This window comes from Papio anubis, chromosome 12 (assembly GCF_008728515.1).
Source record: "Papio anubis isolate 15944 chromosome 12, Panubis1.0, whole genome shotgun sequence".
In the NCBI taxonomy this organism is placed as follows: Eukaryota; Metazoa; Chordata; class Mammalia; order Primates; family Cercopithecidae; genus Papio; species Papio anubis.
Window position 1 is genome coordinate 71,654,022 of NC_044987.1, and position 22,973 is coordinate 71,676,994.

General features: G+C 45.9%; 1 protein-coding gene across 21 annotated transcripts in view; it reads left to right on the forward strand.

The window, feature by feature from the left end:
* Positions 1-22,973, forward strand: part of MICAL2 (microtubule associated monooxygenase, calponin and LIM domain containing 2) — a 295,251-nt gene that overhangs the window by 218,052 nt on the left and 54,226 nt on the right. For 20 of the 21 annotated variants that reach the window (XM_017948611.3, XM_017948609.3, XM_017948605.3 and 17 more), the window contains 4 exons: positions 4,214-4,380; positions 10,367-10,444; positions 15,424-15,578; positions 16,800-18,075. In XM_017948611.3, coding sequence (XP_017804100.2) covers positions 4,214-4,380; positions 10,367-10,444; positions 15,424-15,578; positions 16,800-18,075 — 1,676 coding nt within the window. The remainder of the gene's footprint in view (positions 1-4,213; positions 4,381-10,366; positions 10,445-15,423; positions 15,579-16,799; positions 18,076-22,973) is intronic. The other variant, XM_021926060.2, reaches the window with a different exon arrangement.

Sequence of the window (22,973 nt, forward strand, 5' to 3'; positions counted from 1 at the left end):
GGTATTGGTTGCTTATTATTTACTAGACTCTGAGGAAATAGCAGCGGCCAACACAAGACAAGGTCCTTGCTTTCCCATGGCTTTCGTCACATTGGAAGCCAGCTAGGAAGCAAGTAAGTAGTTAAACAAGAAAAGCATCACATATGTGCCAGGTCAAGAAATAAAATAGACACATATGCTAGAGAGTGGCTGGTCAGCTGCCTTAGATTAGGTGGCCAGGAAAAGGCCTCTGTAGCAGTTATTGATGCCCACAATAATGCTGAGTGACAAACCAACCCCAAAGCGAGTGACTTAAACCAACCACCATCCATTACACCATGATTGTGTAAAAAAGTAGACCAGAGTAAGCCAAGCCTGACCAAGTAAGCCAGGTGCAGCTGGGCAGTTCTGGCCTTGGTGGGCTCACCTGTGTGTTTGGGCCAGTAGGGTTCTGCTCTGGAGTCTGAGTGTCAGCTGGGGTGACAGAGGGCTATTGGGCCATGGGTCTTTCATCCTCCAACTGGCAGCCCAGCCTTGTTTCTGTGGCCTTAAGAGAAAGAGGGGAACCATCCAAGATCTCCCGAGCCCCAGGCTTGACACTGCACAGTGCTTTTCCAGTTCCATCTGATCGGCTACAGCGTGTCACAAGGCCTGAACAGATTCAACAGGTGGAAAATAGGCTTCTCTCTTTAGGGGAAGAGCTGCAAAGCCCCCATTGCAAGGGGGCATAGATCTAAGGGGAATGATTGCAACCATCTTTGCAGACAAATTTCCACAGCCTCCCTGAGGAGGTGACATTTAAGCTGAGAATTGGTTGACAAGAAGGGACAGCCAAGGGAGAAGGGGAATGCAGGAAGTGATGACAGCTAGTGACAGGCCCCTGGGTGAGAGTGAGCGTGTTTCAGAGGTAAGAGAAGGTCAGTGTGGCAGGTACACCCTGAGTGGGAGAAGAATAAGAGATTACACCAGGAAGGCAGGCAGGAGCAAGGCTTATAAGACAAGGTAAGGAGTTTAAATTGTGTTCCAGGTATCCAGTCATGCATCACTTAATTAGGCGAGATATGTTCTAAGAAACGTGTTATCAGGTGATTCTGTCATTGTGTGACCATCATAGAGGGCATTTATACACACCTAGATGGGCGAGCTCACTCCACACCTGGGCTATACGGTATAACCTATTGCTCCCAGACTACAAACCTGTACACTGTGTTACTGTACTGAATGCTATCAGCAACTGTAACACAATGGTAAGTATTTGTGAATCTAAACATATATAAACATAGAAAAGGTACAGTAAAAATACAGTATACAATATTAAAAATGGCTCACCTATATAGGGTACTTACTATAAATGGAGCTCACAGGACTGGAAGTTGCTCTGGGTGAGTGAGTGGGTGAGTGGTGAGTGAGTGTGAAGGCCTAGGACATTGCTGTACACTACTGTAGACTTTATCACACTGTGCACTTAGGCTACCCTACATTTATCTGAAAAATATTTTTCTTTCTTCAATAATAAGTTGGCTTACTGTAACTTTGTTACTTTCTAAACTTTTTAACTCTATTGTAGTAACACAGCTTAAAACACACACACATTGAATAGCTGGAAAAATATTTTCTTTCTTTATACCCTTATTCTATAAGCTTTTTTATTCCTTACTTCTTAACTGACTGGCAGCACTGTAGGTTTTTAACCAGCATCACCGCAAACACGTGAGTGATACCTTTCCCTACAGTGTTAACAAGGGCTGCGACGTAAATAGTTGATAGGAATTTTTCCGCTCCATTATAATTTTATGGGACCACCATCGTTATGGGTTATGTCGCTGACTAAAACATCGTTGTGAAAGGCCTGACTGTAATTCAAAGATGTTTTCAGTAGAGGAGTGACATCTCATTTACAGTTTTCACAGGTCAGCAGGCCTTGCCTTGGGGAATGGATGAGGCAGGGGTGTGTGAGGATGAAGGCAGGAAGAGTAGGTGGGAGCCTGCAGCTCGGGGTCAGGATGGGAGCAGTGGAGATGGATTTGCTAATGGACTGAATGAGAGGGAAAGAGAATTTCAGGGTCACTCCCAGAATTTTTCTAGAGTGACTAAATGGCTGGTATGGTCATTTCTAAAGTTATCTTGAGGTGGGGAAGATTTCAGAGAAGGTGCAGGTTAGTGGAGAAAGTCAAGAGTTCTGTTTTGGACATGTTGGGGTTTGAGATGCCGGTGTCTGTGTGGACGTCAGGTAAGCGGTCGAATATGTAAGTGTGAAGTTCTGGGAAGCACGGCTGGAGATGGTGATTTTAGAGGCTATTAAAGCCCAGGGCTCTGATGAGTTGCTTCCAGAGTAAGAATATCTTCCTGTAGACAAAGAAGAGCTGGGCTCAGAAGAGAGCTCTGGGGCATTTGAACATTCAGTAGGCAAGTGGAGAAGGAGCTAGCAAAACCCACTGGGAACCAGGAGATGGCGGGTGGTGGAAGCCAAGAGAAGAAAGTGTCTCAAGAGGGAGGGTTTGGTTCTCTGCATCAGAGGCTGCTGGAGAGCCCAGTAGGATATGTATAGAGAAATGACCTTTGGACTTTCCAACAGGAGGCTCATTGTTAACTTGGACAAAGTGGCCTCAGTGGAGTAAAGGGGTAGGTGTGGGGGGAACATGAGGGGAAAGCAGGGACTGCAGTTGTAGACTACTGGCTCTTCAAGTCTTGACCATGCAGACTCTGGAATGGGGCTTGGGAACATAGGCTTGAGCATCCCACAGGTGATTCATTCTGATCCCCAGAGAAGGGAAATGACCTGCCCTGGATCACACAGCCTTCAGAGTCTTCTAAGCCTCAATGTAGGCAGGCCTGTTTCCATAATAACAGGCATAAACCTAACTCCAACTAGCTTCAGTAACAAAGGCAAACGCATTGGCTCATGTGACTGGGAAGTCCAAGGGTGGTCCTCATTCAGGCAAGGCTGGAGCCAGAGTCTCAAATAACCACTCTCCCTTCCTGCCTCTCTGCTGCTTTTACAGCCATTGGCAGAGAGGCTGTCTCCACACATGGAACTCGGCTACTGAGGGTCTCAGACCATATCCATAAATTCATGTCCTCAGGTCAGGATCTCAAGGCAGGCCCCCAACTGCTACTCCCACATCACATACTTCCCTCTGGGAACAGTCGGTGAACAGGACTGGGGCGCCATGACCGGCCAGGCTTGGGCACTCTGATGGCTAAGGGGTCTGCCATAGACACAGGTAGATGAGTGGCAGTGGCCTTGTGGAAGGAACCCCGCTGGATTTCCATGTACAGAGAGTGTGTGCATATATAGAGTTTCACTAACACGTCACTGCTTGACCCGTTTTGTACTTTCCCATCCTGGAACATTGTGCTTGGACTGCCCCTCTCTCTAGGACACCCTGCCTCCACTTCTTTGCCACTTGAATTCCTACCAGTTATTAAAGGCCCATGTTAAATACTGCTCACCCCTCACCCCCACCCAGGTAGAATTTTCCATTCCCTCATCCATTCCATGGGGAAGAGAGCAGTATTTAAATGCCTGACGTTTTGGGACCAAGTCCCTAATTATGAGCTTATCTGACCAGACAGACCTTGGGAGTCATGCTCCGGGACAGGTGCAAGTGAGCAGAGCAGGCGTTATTCAAACAGCTCCTCATGCATTGCTGGGCCCCTTCTGCTCCGAGCCAAGCCTGTATTGTTCTGCTCTGACTGCCATAACAAAGCACCACAGATTGGGCGGCTTAAACAACAGAAATGTATTTTCTCACTGATTGGGAGCCTGGAAGTCTGAGATCAAGGTGTGGGCAGCTTTGGTTCCTACTGGAGGATTGGAGGGAAGGATCTGTTCCAGGCCTCCCTCTTTAACCTGTAGATGGCATCTTTTCCTGTCTGCATAGTGCTTTCCTTCTGTGCATGTGTGTGTCCACATTTCCTTTTCTTAGAAAGATGTCAGGTGTATGGGACAAGGGCCCAGCGTAATAGCCACATTTTACCTTAAGGACCTCCTTTAAGGTGTCCTTAAAGGTGTCCTCACATCTGAAGGTACTTGGGGTTAGGACTTCAGCATATGAGTTTTCAGGAACACAATTCAACCCACAACAAAGTCTGCAGCTGGGCTGTGGGCGCCCAGGACTAAGCCCAGGCCCTCCAAGTGCGCTGGAGGAGTGCTGGGCAGGACACAGTGTGGGCGTGTTGGGGCGTGGGTTCCGGGGCCCCGACTCGCCCACCCACTCCTTCCTCCTTCCAGCTCTGACACAGAGTCTGACTATGGTGGCGGCGAGGCCTCCCACACAGAGCCCTGTGAAGAGAAACCCCGGCGGCCAGAATCCCCGTGTCTACCGCGCACCTTCCTGAGGGAGGCCCTGAGCAGGGCGGTCTCTCCACAGTGCCCTGAGGAGCCCAAAACTGTGCATGGTAAGCAGAGAGCCCACTGGGCTTGGTTCTGGGACGCAGGGAGGGAACAGAGACCCCCACAGCTGAATTTCCCTCATGGAGGACCAGGTGACAGGAGGCCTCGCCCTTAGGCTCCAAGGCAGTGGGACTAGGACCTCTGGGGAGTGGGACGCAAGTGGCAGTGAGGGGACTGGACCCAGGCCTGGTTTCCCTCTCCATGAGAAGCTTTGGAATCCCAGTGGGGAAGATGTCACGGGGCCTGGCCGGCTGTGGTTGGTCACAGGCCGGCAGGGATCAGGGGCCCGCAGGTCCCTTTTGCCTGGAGTGATTTCTCTCCTGCCTCCTGTGTGGGCACCTCCTTAGGGGCCCCTCTGGCATCCCATAGCCCCTGAGGGAAGGGAGCTGGGCCGGGCTGCTGTTGAACAACATGCGACCCTGGACGGCATCATCTCCCTGGGACCACCTGCACAGCACTGGGGCCATTAGCGGTGTTTGGAGCTTGTGGGTTGCACCCAAACTTCTACACAATAATGAATGCACTTTTACTGCGTACCTGTAATAAGCCAGGACTTTTCCCATACGTGTGGCCCATTTCATCCCAGGATGACCCTGTGGGGTAAGTAGTACAAAGCCTGTTTCACAGGGGAGCAAACAGGCTGAGTGGTCTCCCGAAGTCTCAGCCCGTGCTGGTGACACCGTCCAGCCACCGCTGCCCAAGCTCTGGCTTACTTAGAAGTAGCTGTCTTTAGCAGCCCAGCTTGTGTTTAATACAAAGTTGACCTGGAATTGAGTGTTTTGATTCAGTCAACAACTTGGGACCAAATCGTCTGATTTATGGGCAACTTCTGGACGAGCCTGGGAAGAAACAGGCTAACCTGACAGAAACTTCCTGCCCAGCCCCACAGCCTTAGCCTGGGAGAGCAGGAGCTCAACTTGTCCTGCACCGCCACCTGGTGGTTAGGAGCAGAATTGCCACCTGGTCCGTGAAATGTTCCCAGGAAAACGAGGGCTGGGGCAAAAAGAACTCATATAGATAATTTTAAATCCTGGAAATGTTGAATTTACTCTAGAAATGTTTAATTTGCCCTCATTTTTAAAAAAGTGACACTTTTAAAAAAGGACAGATTATCATCCAAACACATTTGTTAAGTACCATTTGTGGGGCTGTGCAGAGAGGCTCAGCACTGGCACTGAACCGAGTTCTCTCCTGTGCCCAGCTGGGTCCAGCCCCACCTCTGGTTACTGCGTGGCCTTGGTGTACCCTTCCATCCTCCTGGGCTCCAGCTCCCCATTTCCAGATACGAAGTCGGCCTGCCTTTCATCCCTTCCCTCCATTTCTCCTCCAATTGCCAGAGGGTTTTAGGCAACTTACAAGAAAAACATAAAACAAAATTGTACAACTATAAAGGTGAAAGATCAAGCCTCAAAATCAGGTCTAACAAAGCCAGTTTAGGAAGGATATACCCCAGAGAGGCAGACCATAATCCTAGACAGTTGCTGTAGTTGAATCATAAGTTTGATTCTGAGTTTTCTGGCTTCCAGCGTTCAAAAGGAAACACAGAACATCATTATTCTCATTGTTTATGAGAAAAACATGTATTGGTTTGCAGCAGGTCTCTGAGCAGGCACAACTTCTTCTAATGCTTAACTCTGTCGACAGTTTCCAGCTCGTACTGAATCCATGATATTGAGAAATGTGTTAGATTATGTCTTAACAGTTCCTCAGAAAATGCAGCCCTAGTATTCTTGAGGCTGTTTCTTACAGCATCCCTTGCTGGAAGGTGAGGGCATGACCAAAAAAAACCAAAAAAACCAAACAAAAAAACAAAACAAAAAAACAAAAACAAAGAAAAACCTGACTCAGCAATAGCAGTTTTCTTAGTAGGATGGGGTTGGGTTGAGAGACTAGTTGGGTTGCGTTGGGTAGTGAGATCAAAGCATTTTGTTTCTGGCAGTCCAGTTTAACTCCAGAATAAAATATAGAGTAGATAAGTGGGTAGACTGTGTGACTCTCAAACAATTCTTTGTCAAGTTAGTCTTCATCAGTTGTTGTTTGATCATTGCTAGGTGAACCACATTGTACAGTTAAGCTCTAAGTGCTGTGCTTTGTGTTGCTGGTTATGGTAACCCCATCACTTTACCAAATAATGCAGGGTTGACCCCTTGTGTGGGTTTTATGGAGCTTCATTAACTACAATTCTCACCTGGATAAATGCCTCCAAGGTAGACCAAGGGAATGCCAGGCAAGACCAGGATATTGCTTTGAAAAGACTCCTGGTTGCAGTGTGGAGTTTAAAAAAAAAAAGACTCCAGGTTGGTCCAGCCATGCTCATAGAAGCATTATTCACATTAGACAAAAGGGGAAAGCAAATCAAATGTTCAACAGACAAATGGATAAACAAAACACAGTATATCCATACAGCAAAATGTTATTCAGACTTTAAAAGGAAGGGACTCTGACATGCGCTACAACTTAGATGAACCTTCAAAACATGCTACTAAGGGAAGTAAGCCAGTCACAAAAGGACAAACGTCAGTTTGGGATGAGAGCAGAGTTCTGGAGATGAGTGGTGGTGAGGTGGTGATGGCTGCACAGCAGGGCAAGTGTACTTAATGTCACTGAAACCTAGACTTAAAAATGTATAAGTAACAATTTTTATATCATGTATATTTTTTCCACAATTTTTAAAAAGACTTCTGGGACTACCTTGGCACATGAAGGCACCTATTACATCCTCAAAATTCACAGAGCATGCCCAAGAGGGTGGCCTGAAATACAGCTCACACCCTATGTCATGGAGGCTGCAGAAAGCCCCCTAAAATATCGGGGTCAGTGATTCTTGACAATCTTGTTTAAAAGGCAGATTCCCAGGTTCCCACCATCAGAAATTCAGATTCAGTGGGTCTGGAGTGGGGTCAAGTACGTACATTCTGTGTAAGCATCCCCAGGGGCTTTGACACAGTGGGCCATGTTCTACACTTTAGGGATTTTGGAAATGCAGCTTTGTGGAAGGCCTGCCTAGATGAATTCATTGTAAAATCCACGCCCAAGCAACTAAATGAATAGATCTAGTGCATTGGACTCTTGGCTATAAACTAATTAGGTTTAGGAGAACAACCTGCCCCAAATTATTCTGGCTTAGAGGAATCGGTATTTATCCATCTTTTTTCTGGCAATAATTTGATAACAGGATGGTCCAATGGAATATGGAGGACTCCTATCAGTTTGGAATAATAAAATGATATCATCAGCACCACATGGCAAAATACCCTCTGACTCCTTTTACAGTGGGTCATGCACTAAGATCTCTGAAAGTGCTCCTTTGAAATAAATAAACACACATAGAATGTAAGCTAAGAAGAAGGGATCAGCCCACTTTATGTTGCTCAGCATTACTAGCCACCCTATTGTTCCCATTGTGGTAAAAATGTGTGCATGTGTGCTCTATTAACACCAGTGACGGAAAATCTCTCTTGAATTTTAGCCATTTCCAATAGGTTCCATTCCACAAAGTTACAAGCTAAGAAGAAGCAATTAGAGCTTTATGCAATTTTTTTTTTTTTTTTTTGAGAAATGTCTTCATTAAGTGATTAAGAGGCTAGCTTTGGCCAGCAGGATGTAGCTGTGCTTAAGACCTGCTTGCTCCTTATGCCTGGAAAGCCCAGCTAGCCAGCACTTGGGAGGGTGAGCTCTCCATCTCCTCATAGGGAGCTGTGTGCCCATCCACACAGGCTCCTCCTCAACCCCATGGACTGGATTTTGAGAGTAGGCCTGTGGGATTGGGAACCTGCCAGATAGAGCAGGCATGAAGCGCCTCCAAATGTAACCACCCAATGGGTTCTCCTTGCCTGCTGCCTAGACTGAGCTGATTTATCAAGACAGGGGAATTGCAATAGAAAAAGAGTTTAATTTACACAGAGCTGGAGAGTACAGGAGACCAGAGTTTTATTATTACTTAAATCAGTCTCCCTGAAAACTTGGGGATCAGGGTTTTTAAAGATAATTTGCTGAGTAGGGGTTTGGAAAATGGGGAGGGCTCATTGGTCAGGTCAGAGATGAACTCATAGGGAGTTGAAGCTATCTTCTTGCACTGAGTCAGTTCCTGAGTGGGGGCTAAAAGTCCAGATGAGCCAGTTTATCAATCTGGGTGGTACCAGCTCATCCTCTGAGTGCAGGGTCTGCAAAATATCCCAAGCACTGACCTTAGGCTTTACAATAGTGATGTTAGCCCCAGGATGCAATTTGGGAAGATGAAGAATCTTGCAGCCTCCAGCTGCATGACTCCTAAACCACAATTTCTAATCTTCTGGTGAATTTGTTAGTCCTGCAAAGGCAGTCTAGTCCCCAGGCAGGAAGGGGGTTTGTTTGGGGAAAGGGCTGTTATCATCTTTGTTTCAAAACTAAACTATAAACTAAGTTCCTCCCAAAATTAGTTCAGCCTACGCCCAGGAATGAACAAAGGGTGGAGGTTAGAAGCAAGATGGATTGGTTAGGTCAGATCTCTGTCACTGTCATAATTTTCTCAGTTGTAATTTTTGCAAAGGGCATTTTCACAAATGGAGTAAGGGGGAGAGAGGAGTTGAAGGAGCTGGTCTTGAGGAAGGGAAACCCCCAGGTAGTGGTTGACACTTATGCTCCACAGCCTGGCTGCTAAGAAAGAGTTCCACTGTGAGACCTGGCAGGGAGTGGAATATCTAGGACTGTTTCTAGACAGAAAGAAAGACAGAGGGCTGGGCCAGCTGGGCCTTGGATTTAGAGTCCTGGATTCAGACCCTCTCTGCCTCCATCTCCCATACCCACATCATGCCCTTGGGCTTCCTTTCCGTTCATGCTTCCTGGCCCTGCCTGTGTGCACATTCAGATGTTCACCGTCCCCATCCTTTCTCTCCGGCAGTGATGGAGGTGCAGAGGCCTGAAGCCTGAGAATGCATCTGCAGGCCTTGTGTGGGAATATGGAACATGTGGACCCCACTGCCCACTCTCACACCCTAAGTGACAAAGACCTGTTTTTCTTCTGCATGTGATGTTCATTTTGCTCAGCTAATCCTCAAGGCCCAGCTGGCAGAGGGGTCTTCCATAGGAAGTACAGTGTCCTGCAAATATGTTTCCCTTGGAACCAGGCCAAGGGAGGGCCACAGCAATGATGGTCCACGGTCTCAGTTAAACCTAGTTTCCAAAGGGTTTGGGGGGCTTTGTCGGGAGAGGGGAGGCAGAGAAGAGAACTTCCTGCAGCTTCCTGGCTTCGGTTAGAGCAGCTCCACTTTTTAATGTATTACATATATGGAACATTGATGTTCCATGATGACCTCAGCTTTAAATAACTGTTCTGACATGAATGAATATGTGCATGTACGTATATACACATGCATGTATAAATATATCAACATATATGCATATATGCATATGGATGCTTACTGATGATCTTAGTAATGATAGTTCACAATTTGAGACATTCTCTAAGGGTGGTACCTGTCCCATAGCAGGGTCTCAATAAATATTTGATGCCAGGTGTGGTGGCTCATGCCTGTAACCCCAGCACTTTGGGGGCCGAGGTGGGGGGATCACTTGAGCCCAGGAGTTTGAGACCAACCTGGGCAACACAGTGGGACCCTATCTCTATAAAAAATAAAAGATTAAAATTAAAAAATTATCTGCATGTGGTGGTGCGTGCCTATAGTCCCAGCTACTCAGGAGGCTGAGGTGGGAGGATCATTGAGCCCAAGAGGTGGAGGCTGCAGTGAGCCATGACCCCACCACTGCACTCCAGCCTGGGTGACAAAAAAAACCACACAAAAATATTTGATGCGTGAACAAATGAAAAGTTTGGTAGTGTATGTTGTGGGGACAGGAGTATGGTGTGAGGGAAGGAGAGGGTTCAATCTATTATAATCATTAGTCTATTAACTTGTGGTAAATGAGCTATAGGAGATAAATTCCTACTTACTGTACACATTAAATGGACTCTTCCTCCCACCCCATCTTCCCTGTCTCTCTCTTTTTCCACAGCAGCTCTGCAACGGGCCAATAGCTTCCAGTCTCCAACCCCAAGCAAATACCAGAACTGGAGGAGAGAATTCCGGTGGAGTGAGTCACTAGCTCTCTGGGAGTGGGAGGCTGGGACTGGGCAGAAGATCTCTGGTTAATTCTCAGGGGCAGCTGTTCTCATTCCTTACATGGTATCTCTCTGGCGCGGCCTCCTAGTTGTCAGAGGCAAGAAATAAAATATCAGGTTGACTTTATTTCCACTGCTGACTAGAGGGAGCCTTTTCCAAGGGACTCAAGATCTTCCCATTCCCCTCCACCCCTGGCTCAGGAATTATGGAGCCTTAGGATTCTACAGTTTCACCCAGACAGGGCCTTAGCCATCATTACCTCTAAGCTTTTGAAATACAGACGAGTAAACCGAAGGAACTCTATGATTTGATTCTGTACACTGGAGTGAGACTGGGGCATCAGATTAATGACCTCATGCAAAGCAGGATGCTACAAACAGACACCCATGCATCCACACACACATCCCTACACACACACACTCACATGCACACACACACACCCCTACACACACACACACACACACACACACACAACCCTGCTCCTTTTTCAGAGTCAGACTTGGTCCCAGTGTCCTGGGGAAGGGCAGGGCTGTGGCAGGTGCTGAGGCAGCAGGCCCTGCCAGGCGGTGCAGTGACCACACACAGACTCACAGCGTCTAGGCAGGCCTGGGATCCAGGGGCTGCAGCACTTACTGCGCAGAGTTCCCTCCCCAGGCCCTGGAGCAAAGGACAGAGACTCTTCATCCAGTTCCAGGCTCATCGCTGCCTTCCACCTCCCCCCACACCCACTCCCTCTCCGGCCTCACCCTAGGAGAGGAGGACCCAGAAAGGCCTTGGCTTAGACAGGGGTTTCTACCAAGAAATGTTGCAGTTGGAACTGAGCCCTGGTCTTCCTTCCTTCTGAGTCAAGGCTCCCAGCCAGTGAGTCATTCCCCCGCCATCCACAGACCCACCACCCTCGCACCGGGTCAGGCTGGGACAGGGGCACCTCGGAAGCAGGACCCAGGGCTGCACTCTTGGGCAGGCCACTTCATCTGGGGACAGCCTAGAGTGACTCCTGAATCCTCTGACAGCCCCCAGCGGTGACAGCAGAGGGTGGAGGAGCTAGCGTTGTCACACATGGGTCATTGCCTTTACTGCCCTGCTCTGGCCCTCCCCAAGTCCCTGGAAGCCTGCTGCCCGGGCCCCGGATGCATGGGTGCAGGGTCCATCCCAAGGCTTCCAGCCCACTCTACTGTGTGCCGCCAGTGTGGGGACTCAGTCCGTCCTCAGGAAGCTCTCAGCCTGGGGTGAGAGCAGGGAGGCTGGTGGTAGACCCTCCCAGTAGGGCTGGGTCGCTGGGGGAGGTGCAGGAACAAGAGGACTGCTGAATAGCCCCATGGTGTCTGGAATGGGCCTGGAAAACTCAGCCTTTAGTTATCAAAGAGTATTGTACAGTGTTTCTCAAGAGTATACGAAAGCTGCTTTGAGGGTAGGGCTTGAGTTTTGATCATTTCAATCAGCCTAGTGTCTAGCATGGTCTGACCCAGAGGAGGAACCCAATCCTTGTTTGCTGAATCAATGAATGAAGTAAGGCACCAAGGAGCAAGCCAGCTGAACTGAGCGCAAAGGGAGCACATGGATTCAGACCTGCTCAGGCTACCGCCCCTAGAGGGCGCTCCAAGACTTCGAGAGGGATTTGAACCTTGCAAAACCTCCAAGTTCTAGGAAGCTGCACCCTGAAGTCCCAGTCTCACAAAAATCCCGAGAGCCGAAAGCCACGACAGCCATCTTTTTTATTGTCTTTATTTTGCCTAAAAGAAAATCCCAGGGAGCAGGGCTGGCCTTGCCATTGGAAGCAGAATGTGTGGTACCATCCCTCCTGTCCAGAGGCATTACTGCCCCATCACAGCTGGTTCTGGCCCCAAGCCCCAGGTGGGAGGGCTGGAGGGGCTATGTGGCTGCCCTGGGCACCCTCCCCAGCTGCTCATGCTGCCAGATGACCTCTAGGATCTACAGGAAAGGTTGCTGCTGCTAGAGGGCCCAGAGAGGAGGTAGCGCAAGCGCCTGACCCAGAGGCAGCCTGGATGCTGAAACTCAGGCCCTGGTGCGCGCATCGGTATCCTTCACACAAAGCAACCCTAAGGTGCCAGGGGCACGTGTGACTGAGACCCGGGCAGAGGACAGGGCAGCCCCGGGTGGGCCGTACCAAGGTTTCAAGGAAACGGCCAGCAGTGGGGGATGTGAGTTGGCCAATGAGGAGCTCTTGGCCCAAAAGTTGGAGAAATCGTGGCTGTGTAGAGTGTGCAGCCCCCTCTGGAATGGGCCAGAGCTTCAGCAATGTGCTTCAGCAAATTTCTTTACCTGGATGCGGCTTAAGTGTGTGAGAGGGTGGGAAACTAATGGAGTTCATATTTTGCCAACAACTAGCTTTTACTTTGTGTCCTGCGCCACTGGGCACCTTTTTTTTTTTTTTTTTTTTTTTTTTTTTTTGAGATGAGGTCTCACTCTGTCACCCAGACGAGTGCCGTGGCGTGATCTCGGTTCGCTGCAATCTCCATCCCCCAGGTTCGAGTGATCCTCCCATCTCAGCTTCTCCAGTAGCTGGGACCACAGGCGCACACCACCATGCCTGGCTAATTTTTGTATTTTTGGTAAAGACAGGGTTTCGCCATGTTGGCCGGACTGGTCTTGAACTCCTGAGCTAAGTGATCCACCCACCTCAGCCTCCAAATGTGCTGTGATTACAGGTGTGAGGCACCACACCCGGCCAACTGGGCATCTCTTTTTAGCCCATGTTATCTGCTCAACCACTCCATGAAACTGCACCAGACAGCCCACTTTTTGGATGAGGAGACTGAGGGATTAAGTAACTTGCTCAGAGCCGGGCAGCTGGTGTGCATGTGAAGGGGTGGACTTCCAGGCTCCCCTTCACCATCTTCTGAGAGGACCCAAAGACACAGTGGGCATCAGGAAGGGGAGGTTTCCCATCACCTCTCTCCCCAGGCTGTGCCCACCTCCCAAGCAGTGGCTTGAAGGGCAGCCCAGGGACAAGGGGCGCGGCCTGAGCTGGGGCTTTGATTCCCTCATCTTCTCAAGCCTTGCTGGAGTTCCATCTTGAAGGCAGTGCATGAGGACCGCGTGTGGAGAGAAGGAGACCCCCTAGCAGCGGTGGGAGTGGGGATTAGAGAAAGGAGAAGAAGGGATCAGCTTCTGGGTCATGACCTCGTGAGCCCTGAGGCGTTTCTCTCAGGCTTGGTTCCTGAGGTGGCCCTGGCTTCCTGTCAGGAAGTCCCTGAGGGATCCTCAGGGGAACAAAAAGGCAGTCTGTTGAGCTGAGAGGAACTGAGGCAAGTGAAGGAGTTTGATTCAGAAGATGGCAGAGAGGGAGAATGAGGGTGCAAGGAGGAAGGAAGGAAGGAATTTGGCAGGAATTTGGCAAGCTGAGGACAAGGACGGGAAGCAAGGCAAGGACTGACTCACAACTTTTGCCTTTTTAGGCTTGAACCTTCTAATCGTGGGCTGCGATGGGGGTGCAGTAGCGGGAGGCAGGCCAGCCGCCTCCCTGGCAGCTCCTTCCTGCCACCCTCAGATCAGATCTGTTTCCAGAATTACCTTTTCCCTCCAAAGCTTTCTGTGAGACCTCCCTCTGGGAGCTTGCTGACCGTGTGCGTGTGGTGCCATCTGTTCAGAGCCCACGCCTGGGACGTGCAGTCACACATGTTCGCATTGATGTACGGGGGAAAGCAGGGGAGAATATCGAGAACAGTGTGGGCCCCCGGGGGTGGAGGGGACTCAGTGGAACTCTCCTTGGGATGGGACTTGGCCTGCGTGGGTCCCTGAGGAGGAGCTTATCCCTCGGAGCTTTGGGGAAACTGAGACCAGGGGATTGTGTTGCACTAAGAAGCGGGTGAAAATCTGAAGGCTAGACACCCTGGAGGAAAATCTGAATGAGTCAGCTGAGCGGCCAGAAGCAGGGAGATGGACAAGAGAGCGGACTCGTTCCATGTGGCGGTCCTGGGAAGTTTCTGAGGGACATCCCTGTATGCCACCACAGTTCATGGGAGAGCTGGTTGGGCTGCAGATAGGTACTGAGAGGGCAGATCTGAGAGGGTACATGGCATTTTACTGAATCAGTTTGAGCAAGTGATCTCAAATGACCCAATATGGAGACAAAATGTTTGAGATTTTAGATTTAAGGTTACCATGCTTGAGGGAAGCAAGGGAAGAAAGTAAGAAGGAGGGGAGGGAGAGAGGAAGAGAGTACACATATGTGAGCTTGGTTGATCTTGCAGTAGGCTACGACTGTCAGCAGACTAGATGATCTCAGCCCCCCACAGCACAGAACCAGGCCTGTCCTCAGGGCCCTGCCCCACTCCTTTCACCTCCATCTCTGAGTAGCCACACTGTATCCTGTTTGTTCCCTGACCAACAGGAGCTTGGCATGGGCCCACTCCATATCCTTCAAATGATTTGATACTCACTGTAACCTCCCTCTCTTGTATTCTCTTAAAATCTCAAATGACTCCTCCTGTCTGAGAGCCTCTTGGTACACATGTGAGAAGAAAGAGCCCATCTCATTTGTCGTGGATGTCTAACCTTTCTGGGCCCATGGCTAAGGGTCCAGCATCTTGTGGGAAGAAAGCTCAGGTGGTTTATTGACTGAGTGATTTAACACAGCCCAGCTCCCATCCACAATGGTTTTAGGATGCTCTTTGGAGGCAGATGCACATTTCTAAGAAACGTTCTGGAAATGCCCTGATACATCTCTCAAGAGCATCCTCGCATGAGTCTGAAACATAATGGTTCTTAGACTTCTCACCCTGGGACTTCCTTTGCCCCACGGGACCCTGACACTGCTATACCCATTCCTCTGAGTCCCACACCTCGGGCACCAGGAACCTCTGAGTCAGGCTCTGACATCTTCTTCTTTCTGATGGTTTATAGAATTGGAGCTTCACTTAAAGCCTCCTCATTTCTTGATAAAATAATAACACCTTTGTAATGAAGAGTGTGTTCTTTCCTTGGTAGGTTTGACGCCAGTGAACAAAAGAACTATGTCACCTCCAAAGGACCCTTCTCCTTCTCTTCCTCTTCCTTCATTGTCTTCTCGTTCATCTTCCCCACCGTCTTCTTCTTCAGCCAGTGTTTCTGAGCATGCTCCAGATGGTTCTTCCCCACCTCAGGTGAGTGTCCTTGAGGGTCCTGCCCAGGTGTCAGGAAGCTGAGCTACCTGTACTCTTCCCACCTTCCACACTTATCTCTGGATTCCATGTGCTCGTAGGTCAACCTAAGTGCAAAGCCAGGGCCAGAAGATACTCTCTCAAGGTTCTACCCCAGCCACCTTCATGTATACCTTTCACAAAATCTCCTGCTGCTCCTTCACAGCCATCCCTGAGGACACAGTTATTCCCTCAGCAAACTTTACAGGGCTTAGACTCCATGCCAGGTCTCCATGAGATACAGAGCTGCTAGGACACCTTTCCCTTGAGAACTTGCAAAGGGCATTGAGGAATTTGCAGCTGTAGGATGGCAGGCACGGAAGTGAGGGTTCCTTTGGTAGCATCCAAGAACCTTGGAAGCAACATCTTCCTTGAATATAAAATATCATCATTGATATGCAGGCTGGACTCTTTCCTTCTGTATGTATTTATCAAGCCTCTGTTACCTGCCAGGCCTGTTCTAGACTCTGGAAAGTAGAGTGCACAAGACAGAAAAGATGGGTGCTCTGGTGAAACCCCTGTGCTATTACCTGCCCTTCAGGCACCAGAGCTCTTGGGAGGACACAGCCACCCCTAGAGTCCACTCATGTTCTGTCTTTGCCAAGGGCCAAGTTCCTGCATGCTAGAAATAGCTACTTTCTTGATGGTGCAAGGTGGGAGGTTTAAAAGGGTCATTGGAAGGTCTTAAGGGCCATTCTTGTGCTACCACAGCTTCAGCCCAGAGGGTGACTGTCGCTTCTTACTTTAATGGCCTCCAAAGAAGCAGCCTTGGTTTCTTGGTTGTTAGAGGAACATACCTATGGGCAGATCATGCCCTTTAGTATAGACAATGACTGAGCACCCACAGAGGCCCAGCCAGCCCTACCCTCATGGGCACAGGAGCTTACAACAGCAGGGTTCTACCTTTGCCTTCCCCCTGGCTTCCAACCCAGGTAATCTGTGATTCAGAAAAGCCTTTCATCAATGCTGATTTGGGGGTTCTGGGCAGATCCTGGTAGGACCCAAGGCAGCTACTTAGAACAAAGAGTATCCCTTTGAAATCATCTTAGGCAAAATAATTTTTGAATTTGGGCATCTGAGATGGTAAGAAAAAAGGGGAGGGGTTGTAGATTGAGATTTGCTTTAATCATATAAATAAATGGTGAAATTTTTAAAATAACTGCTATTTTTGCCCATCCCATCTAGATGACAGCTTCTGAGTCCCTCTCACAGGTCTCGAGAGGTCATGCAAGTCCTCCCACCCCAACCTTTCAAAGGCGAACCATAGCCCAAGGAGCACCCAGGGAAATTCCACTGTATCTGCCTCATCACCCAAAGCCAGAGTGGGCAGAGTACTGCCTGGTAAGCCCTGGTGAAGATGGCCTCTCAGGCCCTGCAGAGATGACTTCTGATGAGTGCCAGCCAGCAGAGGCACCTCTTGGGGACATTGGAAGCAACCACAGAGACCCACACCCCATCTGGGGGAAGGACAGGAACTGGCCAGGTCAAGAGCTATCTCCCTTGGCTGGAGAAGACTGGGAAAAAGGAAGTACTGGAGCTGGGAAGGAAGAAGAGGGAGGACCAGCGCTGGCAAAGGAGAAGTTGGGCCTAAAGAAGTTAGTCCTCACTCAGGAGCAGAAGACCATGTTGTTGGATTGGAATGACTCCATCCCTGAGAGTGTGCACCTCAAAACCGGGGAGCGACTTTCCCAGAAAAGTGCTGAGAATGATAGAGGAGGCCGTGTGCTAAAACCAGTCCGCCCCTTGCTGCTCCCTAGGGCAGCAAGAGAGCCCCTGCCAACCCAGAGGGGGGCTCAGGAGAAGATGAGGACCCCCGCGGAACAAGCTCAAGGGGAGCGAAGCGTGCCTCCACCCAAGTCCCCGCTGCGGCTCATAGCCAATGCCATCCGAAGGTCTCTAGAGCCCCTTCTTTCCAACTCTGAAGGTGGGAAGAAGGCTTGGGCCAAGCAAGAATCCAAAACTTTACCCACACAGGCCTGCACTCGCTCATCCAGCCTTCGGAAAACCAATTCCAATAAAGACAGGGACCAGCATTCCCCTGGGAGAAACCGGCCCTCAGCCTTTAGCCCACCTGACCCTGTCCTCCGCACCCATAGTTTGCCCAATCGGCCATCCAAGATCTTTCCTGCACTTAGGTCCCCACCCTGTAGCAAGATTGAAGATGTCCCCACACTCCTTGAGAAAGTGAGTTTGCAAGAGACCTTCCCAGATGCTTCTAAGCCTCCGAAGAAAAGAATCTCACTTTTTTCCTCTCTCAGACTCAAAGACAAATCTTTTGAGAGTTTCCTCCAAGAATCCAGACAAAGAAAGGACATCAGGGACCTCTTTGGCAGCCCCAAGACGAAGGTGCTGCCTGAAGACAGTGCGCAGGCCCTAGAGAAGCTGCTGCAGCCTTTCAAAAGCACCTCCCTGTGCCAGGCAGCCCCTCCCCCTCCTCCTCCTCCTACAGCAGGAGGTGCAGGTAAGTGACTCTGTCCTGATAAATGTCTGCACTTCATGCTGGGCAGTTAGTTATCTTCATTGCATTGACAAGCAGGCATCTTTCACTTCGTTTTGCTTCTCAAATACTAACAAAAGTAGGAAAACGCTAAAGGTGAAAAATTTGAAAAAAATCTGAAAAAATTAGTTTTGAAATTATAGAAGGTGTTGAAAAGAGACCAATCAAGTATAACCCTACCACCACTTTCTCACTTATTTTCTTTCTTTCCATAGGAATATTTTTTAGTAAGTTGTACATAAAATTTTGTTTTTTTTGTTTTTTTTTTTTGAGTCAGAGTCTGACTCTGTCACCCAGGCTGGAGTGCAGTGGCATGATCCCAGCTCACTGCAACCTCTGTCTCCCAGGTTCAAGTGATTCTCGTGCCTCAGCCTCCCCAAGTAGCTGGGATTACAGATGTGTGTCACCACGCCCAGCTAATTTTTGTATTTTTGGTAGAGATGGGGTTTTACCATGTTGGCCAGGCTGGTCTTAAACTCCCGGCCTCAGCCTCCCAAAGTATTGGGATTACAGGCATGAGCCACCATGCCCAGCCTCTGTTTGTTTGTTTGCTTGTTTGTTTTAGAGAGAAAGGGTCTTTCTCTATCACCCAAGCTGGAGGGCAGTGGCCTGATCATGGCTCATTGCAGCCCCAAACTCCTGGACTGAAGCACCTGGCTAATTTTTTATTTTTTGTGGAGATGGAGTCTCAATATGTTGCCCAGGCTGGTCTCAAACTCGTGGCCTCAAGCAATCGTCTCACCTTGACCTCCCAAAGTGTCGGGTTACAGGTGTGAGCCACCATGCCTAGCCAAAAATTTTGTATCGTTTAAAAGTCAACATTATATCATAGATATTATGCCAATTACCATGTAGTATACATTAATGTGATTTAATTGAATATCCTATCTGGTAGGTATGGTGAACTATTGTCTTATTGTTTAACTTACATTTGTATATATGTTATATATGCATATATTTATATTTTATATATGGTGTTGAATGAACATCTTTATGCATATGTTTTTCCCTTTAAACTCCTAGCCTAAACACTTATGCATATTTGCTTACCAATGAAAATGTAGGCTTTTTAAATAATTTAAACCCGATTAAAATTTTTAAATTCTAAAATTAATATATCAAATAATCAGAGTAATCCAACAATATGGAAATATCTAATAAAAAGTAAAATGTATTATCTCATCCCCTCTCCTCCTTGCCAAAGTTTTAGTCTATTCCCTTAGAGACAGTTTAGCTAAACATTCACACGAGTTCTTTTTTGTTGTTAATACTTGTTTGACTGCTTTGAACAAACTGTGATCCTACCATCCCTATTGTTGATCAACTTTTTCTTTTTTCCTAAAAAGCCTTTTTATTTTCTTATTTAACTTTTATTTTGAAACATTAGTTTTCAAGTAATATATTATTTCTCTTCAGTAGTACCTTAATCAACCAGCTATATGGATTAACAAGAGATTTTATTTTCAGCCAGGTTCAGGATAAGCATGGACAGGCTGAAGTATAACTCTTAAATATGCATAACAAATTAATAAACTATTAAACTTTTAAATAAATTAAATAGATTATTTAATAAACTACTAAAAATGTATAACACATTAAATTTTATGATGTGTGACATAAGGGTATATTATGTCACACATCATAAAATTTAATGTGTTATGCATTTTTTGATAATATATTTGCATGGTTCAAAATCAAAGGGTACAAAAGGTTCAAAATAAAAAGTCCTCTTTCCCTTCCTTGTCCCTGAGCAATCCAGGTCCTATACTGGTGATAGACATTGTCATCAGTTTCTTAGGCATTCCTGCAGACAGAATTTATGAATGTAAGAGCAATTTTACATATTATATTTTTTCTTTTTTTAACACAAATGATAGCACGGCAGCATGCTGTGTGCACTCTTTTTGAACTTTTCATTTTATTTTGGAGCTTATTCCATATTAGTACATAAAGCACTTTCTTCTTTGTTTTATAGCTGCACAGTATCCCACTGTGTAGATGTAACATAACTGATGTAGCCAGCCCCCTATGATGCAAAGTTTAAGTAATTTCAAATCTTTGGCTATTGCAAACAGTGGTACAACAATTAACTGAGAACTTAGGCCATTACGCACATGTGTGAATTTATCTCTAGGATAAATTCTTAGAAGTGGAAATACTGGAGCAAAGGATATGTGAATCGGGGATTTTGATAGATACTGTTAACTTGTCCTTCATCACAGTGTGCTTGTTCACATTCCCAGCAGCAAAGTATAAGAACTCGATCTCTACATTTGCACTAACTGGTATGTTACTGATCTGATGGTGAAATATAGATCTCAGAGTGGTTTGAATTTCATTTTTTGTTTAACAAGGTGATTGAACATCTTTTTATATGTTGAGGAGCCATTTGCGTCTTCTTTTCTGTGACCAGTTGATTCCATCCTTTGTCCAGTTTTCTAATGGTTTGTTGGTTTTTTCTTAATAATATGTACAGATTCTTTATCAAAAGGGAAATTTAGCCCTTTTTTGTAATGATGCAAATTACAAATATTTTTTTACCAGTTTCTTGTTTGTGCTTGACTTTATTTATAGTGACTTTTCTTGTGTAAAATTTCTAACTTCATATAGTAGTTTGAAACATTTTTATTATATGGCTTCTGGGTTTTATATAGTAGTTAGAAAGAGCGTCTTCCAAGTTTGTAGGAGAAATTTCTCACAGTTTCTTCTAGTCTTCTTGATTATTTTCAATATTTTAACATTTAAGTATTTACATCAATAAATTTCCTAGTATAAAATGTGAGCTATAGATTCAGCCTTACTTTTTATATGTTTCCCTGGCTATCCTAAAAAATTAGTGAATAATCTCTCTTTTCCTCTCTTATGTGAGATGACACATTTATCACATATAAGATTCCTGAACTTGGACTTATTTCCACACCATCTATTATATTCAGTTTAGTTGTCTGTTATGTATCAATACCACACTGTTTTAAATATCTAATTTTATGTATTTACATATTTTTAAATTTTAGGTATTTTACTATCTGGTAGGAAGAGTATTCCCATTATTGATTTTCTTTTTCTAAAATTTCCTGACTCTTCTTGCTTGTTTGATATTCTATATGAACTTAGTATAGGCTTGTCTATCTACCAAAAAAAAGTCCTGTGAATACTCTTACGGGATTGAGTTAAATGTATAAGTAACTTGGCAAGAACTTACAAAATTATGGTATGAGTTATCTTTCCATTTGTTCACGTCTTTTTTGTGACCCTCAGGAATATTGTACACTTTAGAGCATATAGATCTAGCATAATCATTAATTTTATTAATAGATATATTAGTTTTGTTGCTATCATCAATAAGATATTTTCCAGTTTATCTTTCTACTGTTGTTTGTATATATGAAAGTTATTGATTTTTGTGTAGTAATTTTGTACTTATCGGTTTTACTACATTCTCTTTGTTGTAAAAGTTTTTCAATGGATTCCCCTGAGTTCCCCCATATATACAATCATAACAACTGCAAATTATACCTTTACTTTTTGCTTTTAAATTGTATACCTCTTATTTATCTTGTCTCGCTGGTTTCTTTTGTTTCTAGAATCTCCAGAACAATGTTAAATAACAGTAGTGATAATTATTTCCTTAATATATTCCTACTCATAATGAGAATGCTGCTGGTATTTTTCCCATTTAAGCATGATAACTGGCTTCTGGATTGACTGAGATATATTTTATCATTTTGAGGAAATAGCAATCTAGTTCTATTTTGGTGAGAATATTTTTAATCACAGATGGATGTTGAATTTTGTCAAATGTCTTTTCAGCATCTTTTGAGATGTCTGATTTTTTTCCTCCTTAATTTGATTAATATTATGAATTATACAGTAGATTTATGGATATTGAACCATCCTTGCATTGCTGAGATAAATACCACTTGGTCATGATGTGTTATTACTTTGTCTTATTACTTTGTCTTATTACTTTACATGATGTCTTATTACTTTTTGATTATGTTTGATAATTTATTTAACATTTTGCATTAAATTCATAGGTAATATTGGCCTACAGTTCATTGATATCACATTTATATGATTTCTGTATGTGCTAATTACAATAAGTTAGGGTAAATGTATTTTCCTTCTTTGATTAGCATGGAGAGCCACATTCATTTATATTCATCAGAAAATAGTATGACTTCCTTGCCTTGGAACAGACTGGGAATGTACAGAATGGAATTGGCTTGGAGTTAGTCAGCTCTGGAAGTAGTGCCTGCCACCTCTCTTAGAAGAGTTTTGTGTTTCTCTCAAGTGTTCTTAGGTCAGTATCCTAAGAAAGTAAAGATTTTACCTAACCTATCAGATTAGACCCATCAGTCTTTTTTTTTAATTTCCTTGCTCAGTCCACCAAACCCACACTCACATATATGCACTGACACTGTTGCCTCCACATTGAACTTGGGAGTGCATACTTCCATGCACTGGAGAGAGAAAACAGTATCATGCTCATTCAAATTGAAGTACCTAAAAGTTATTATCATTTGAATAAGAGCCAGGCTGAAATTAACTTGTTTGTATTTTTACAAGACAACTTTCCAATTAAATTAATGGTGTACATAAACTTATCGGCGTATTTGAATGACTTGGAGTCATAAACTAATTTCAGGTACTTATCAGTGGTCATTTTATAGAAACAATTTTAATGCTAGTTATCATTCTTGTGTATAATTAAAGAACATGCCCTGAGAACCTTCTTTAATTTTTTGCATAAACATTTTTATTGCAGTATTACGTGCATACAGTAACATCTGCAAAGGTTAAGCCTACAGCTGATGAATTTTTGCAAAGTGCGCATTTGTGTAATTTTCTCTGAGATCAAG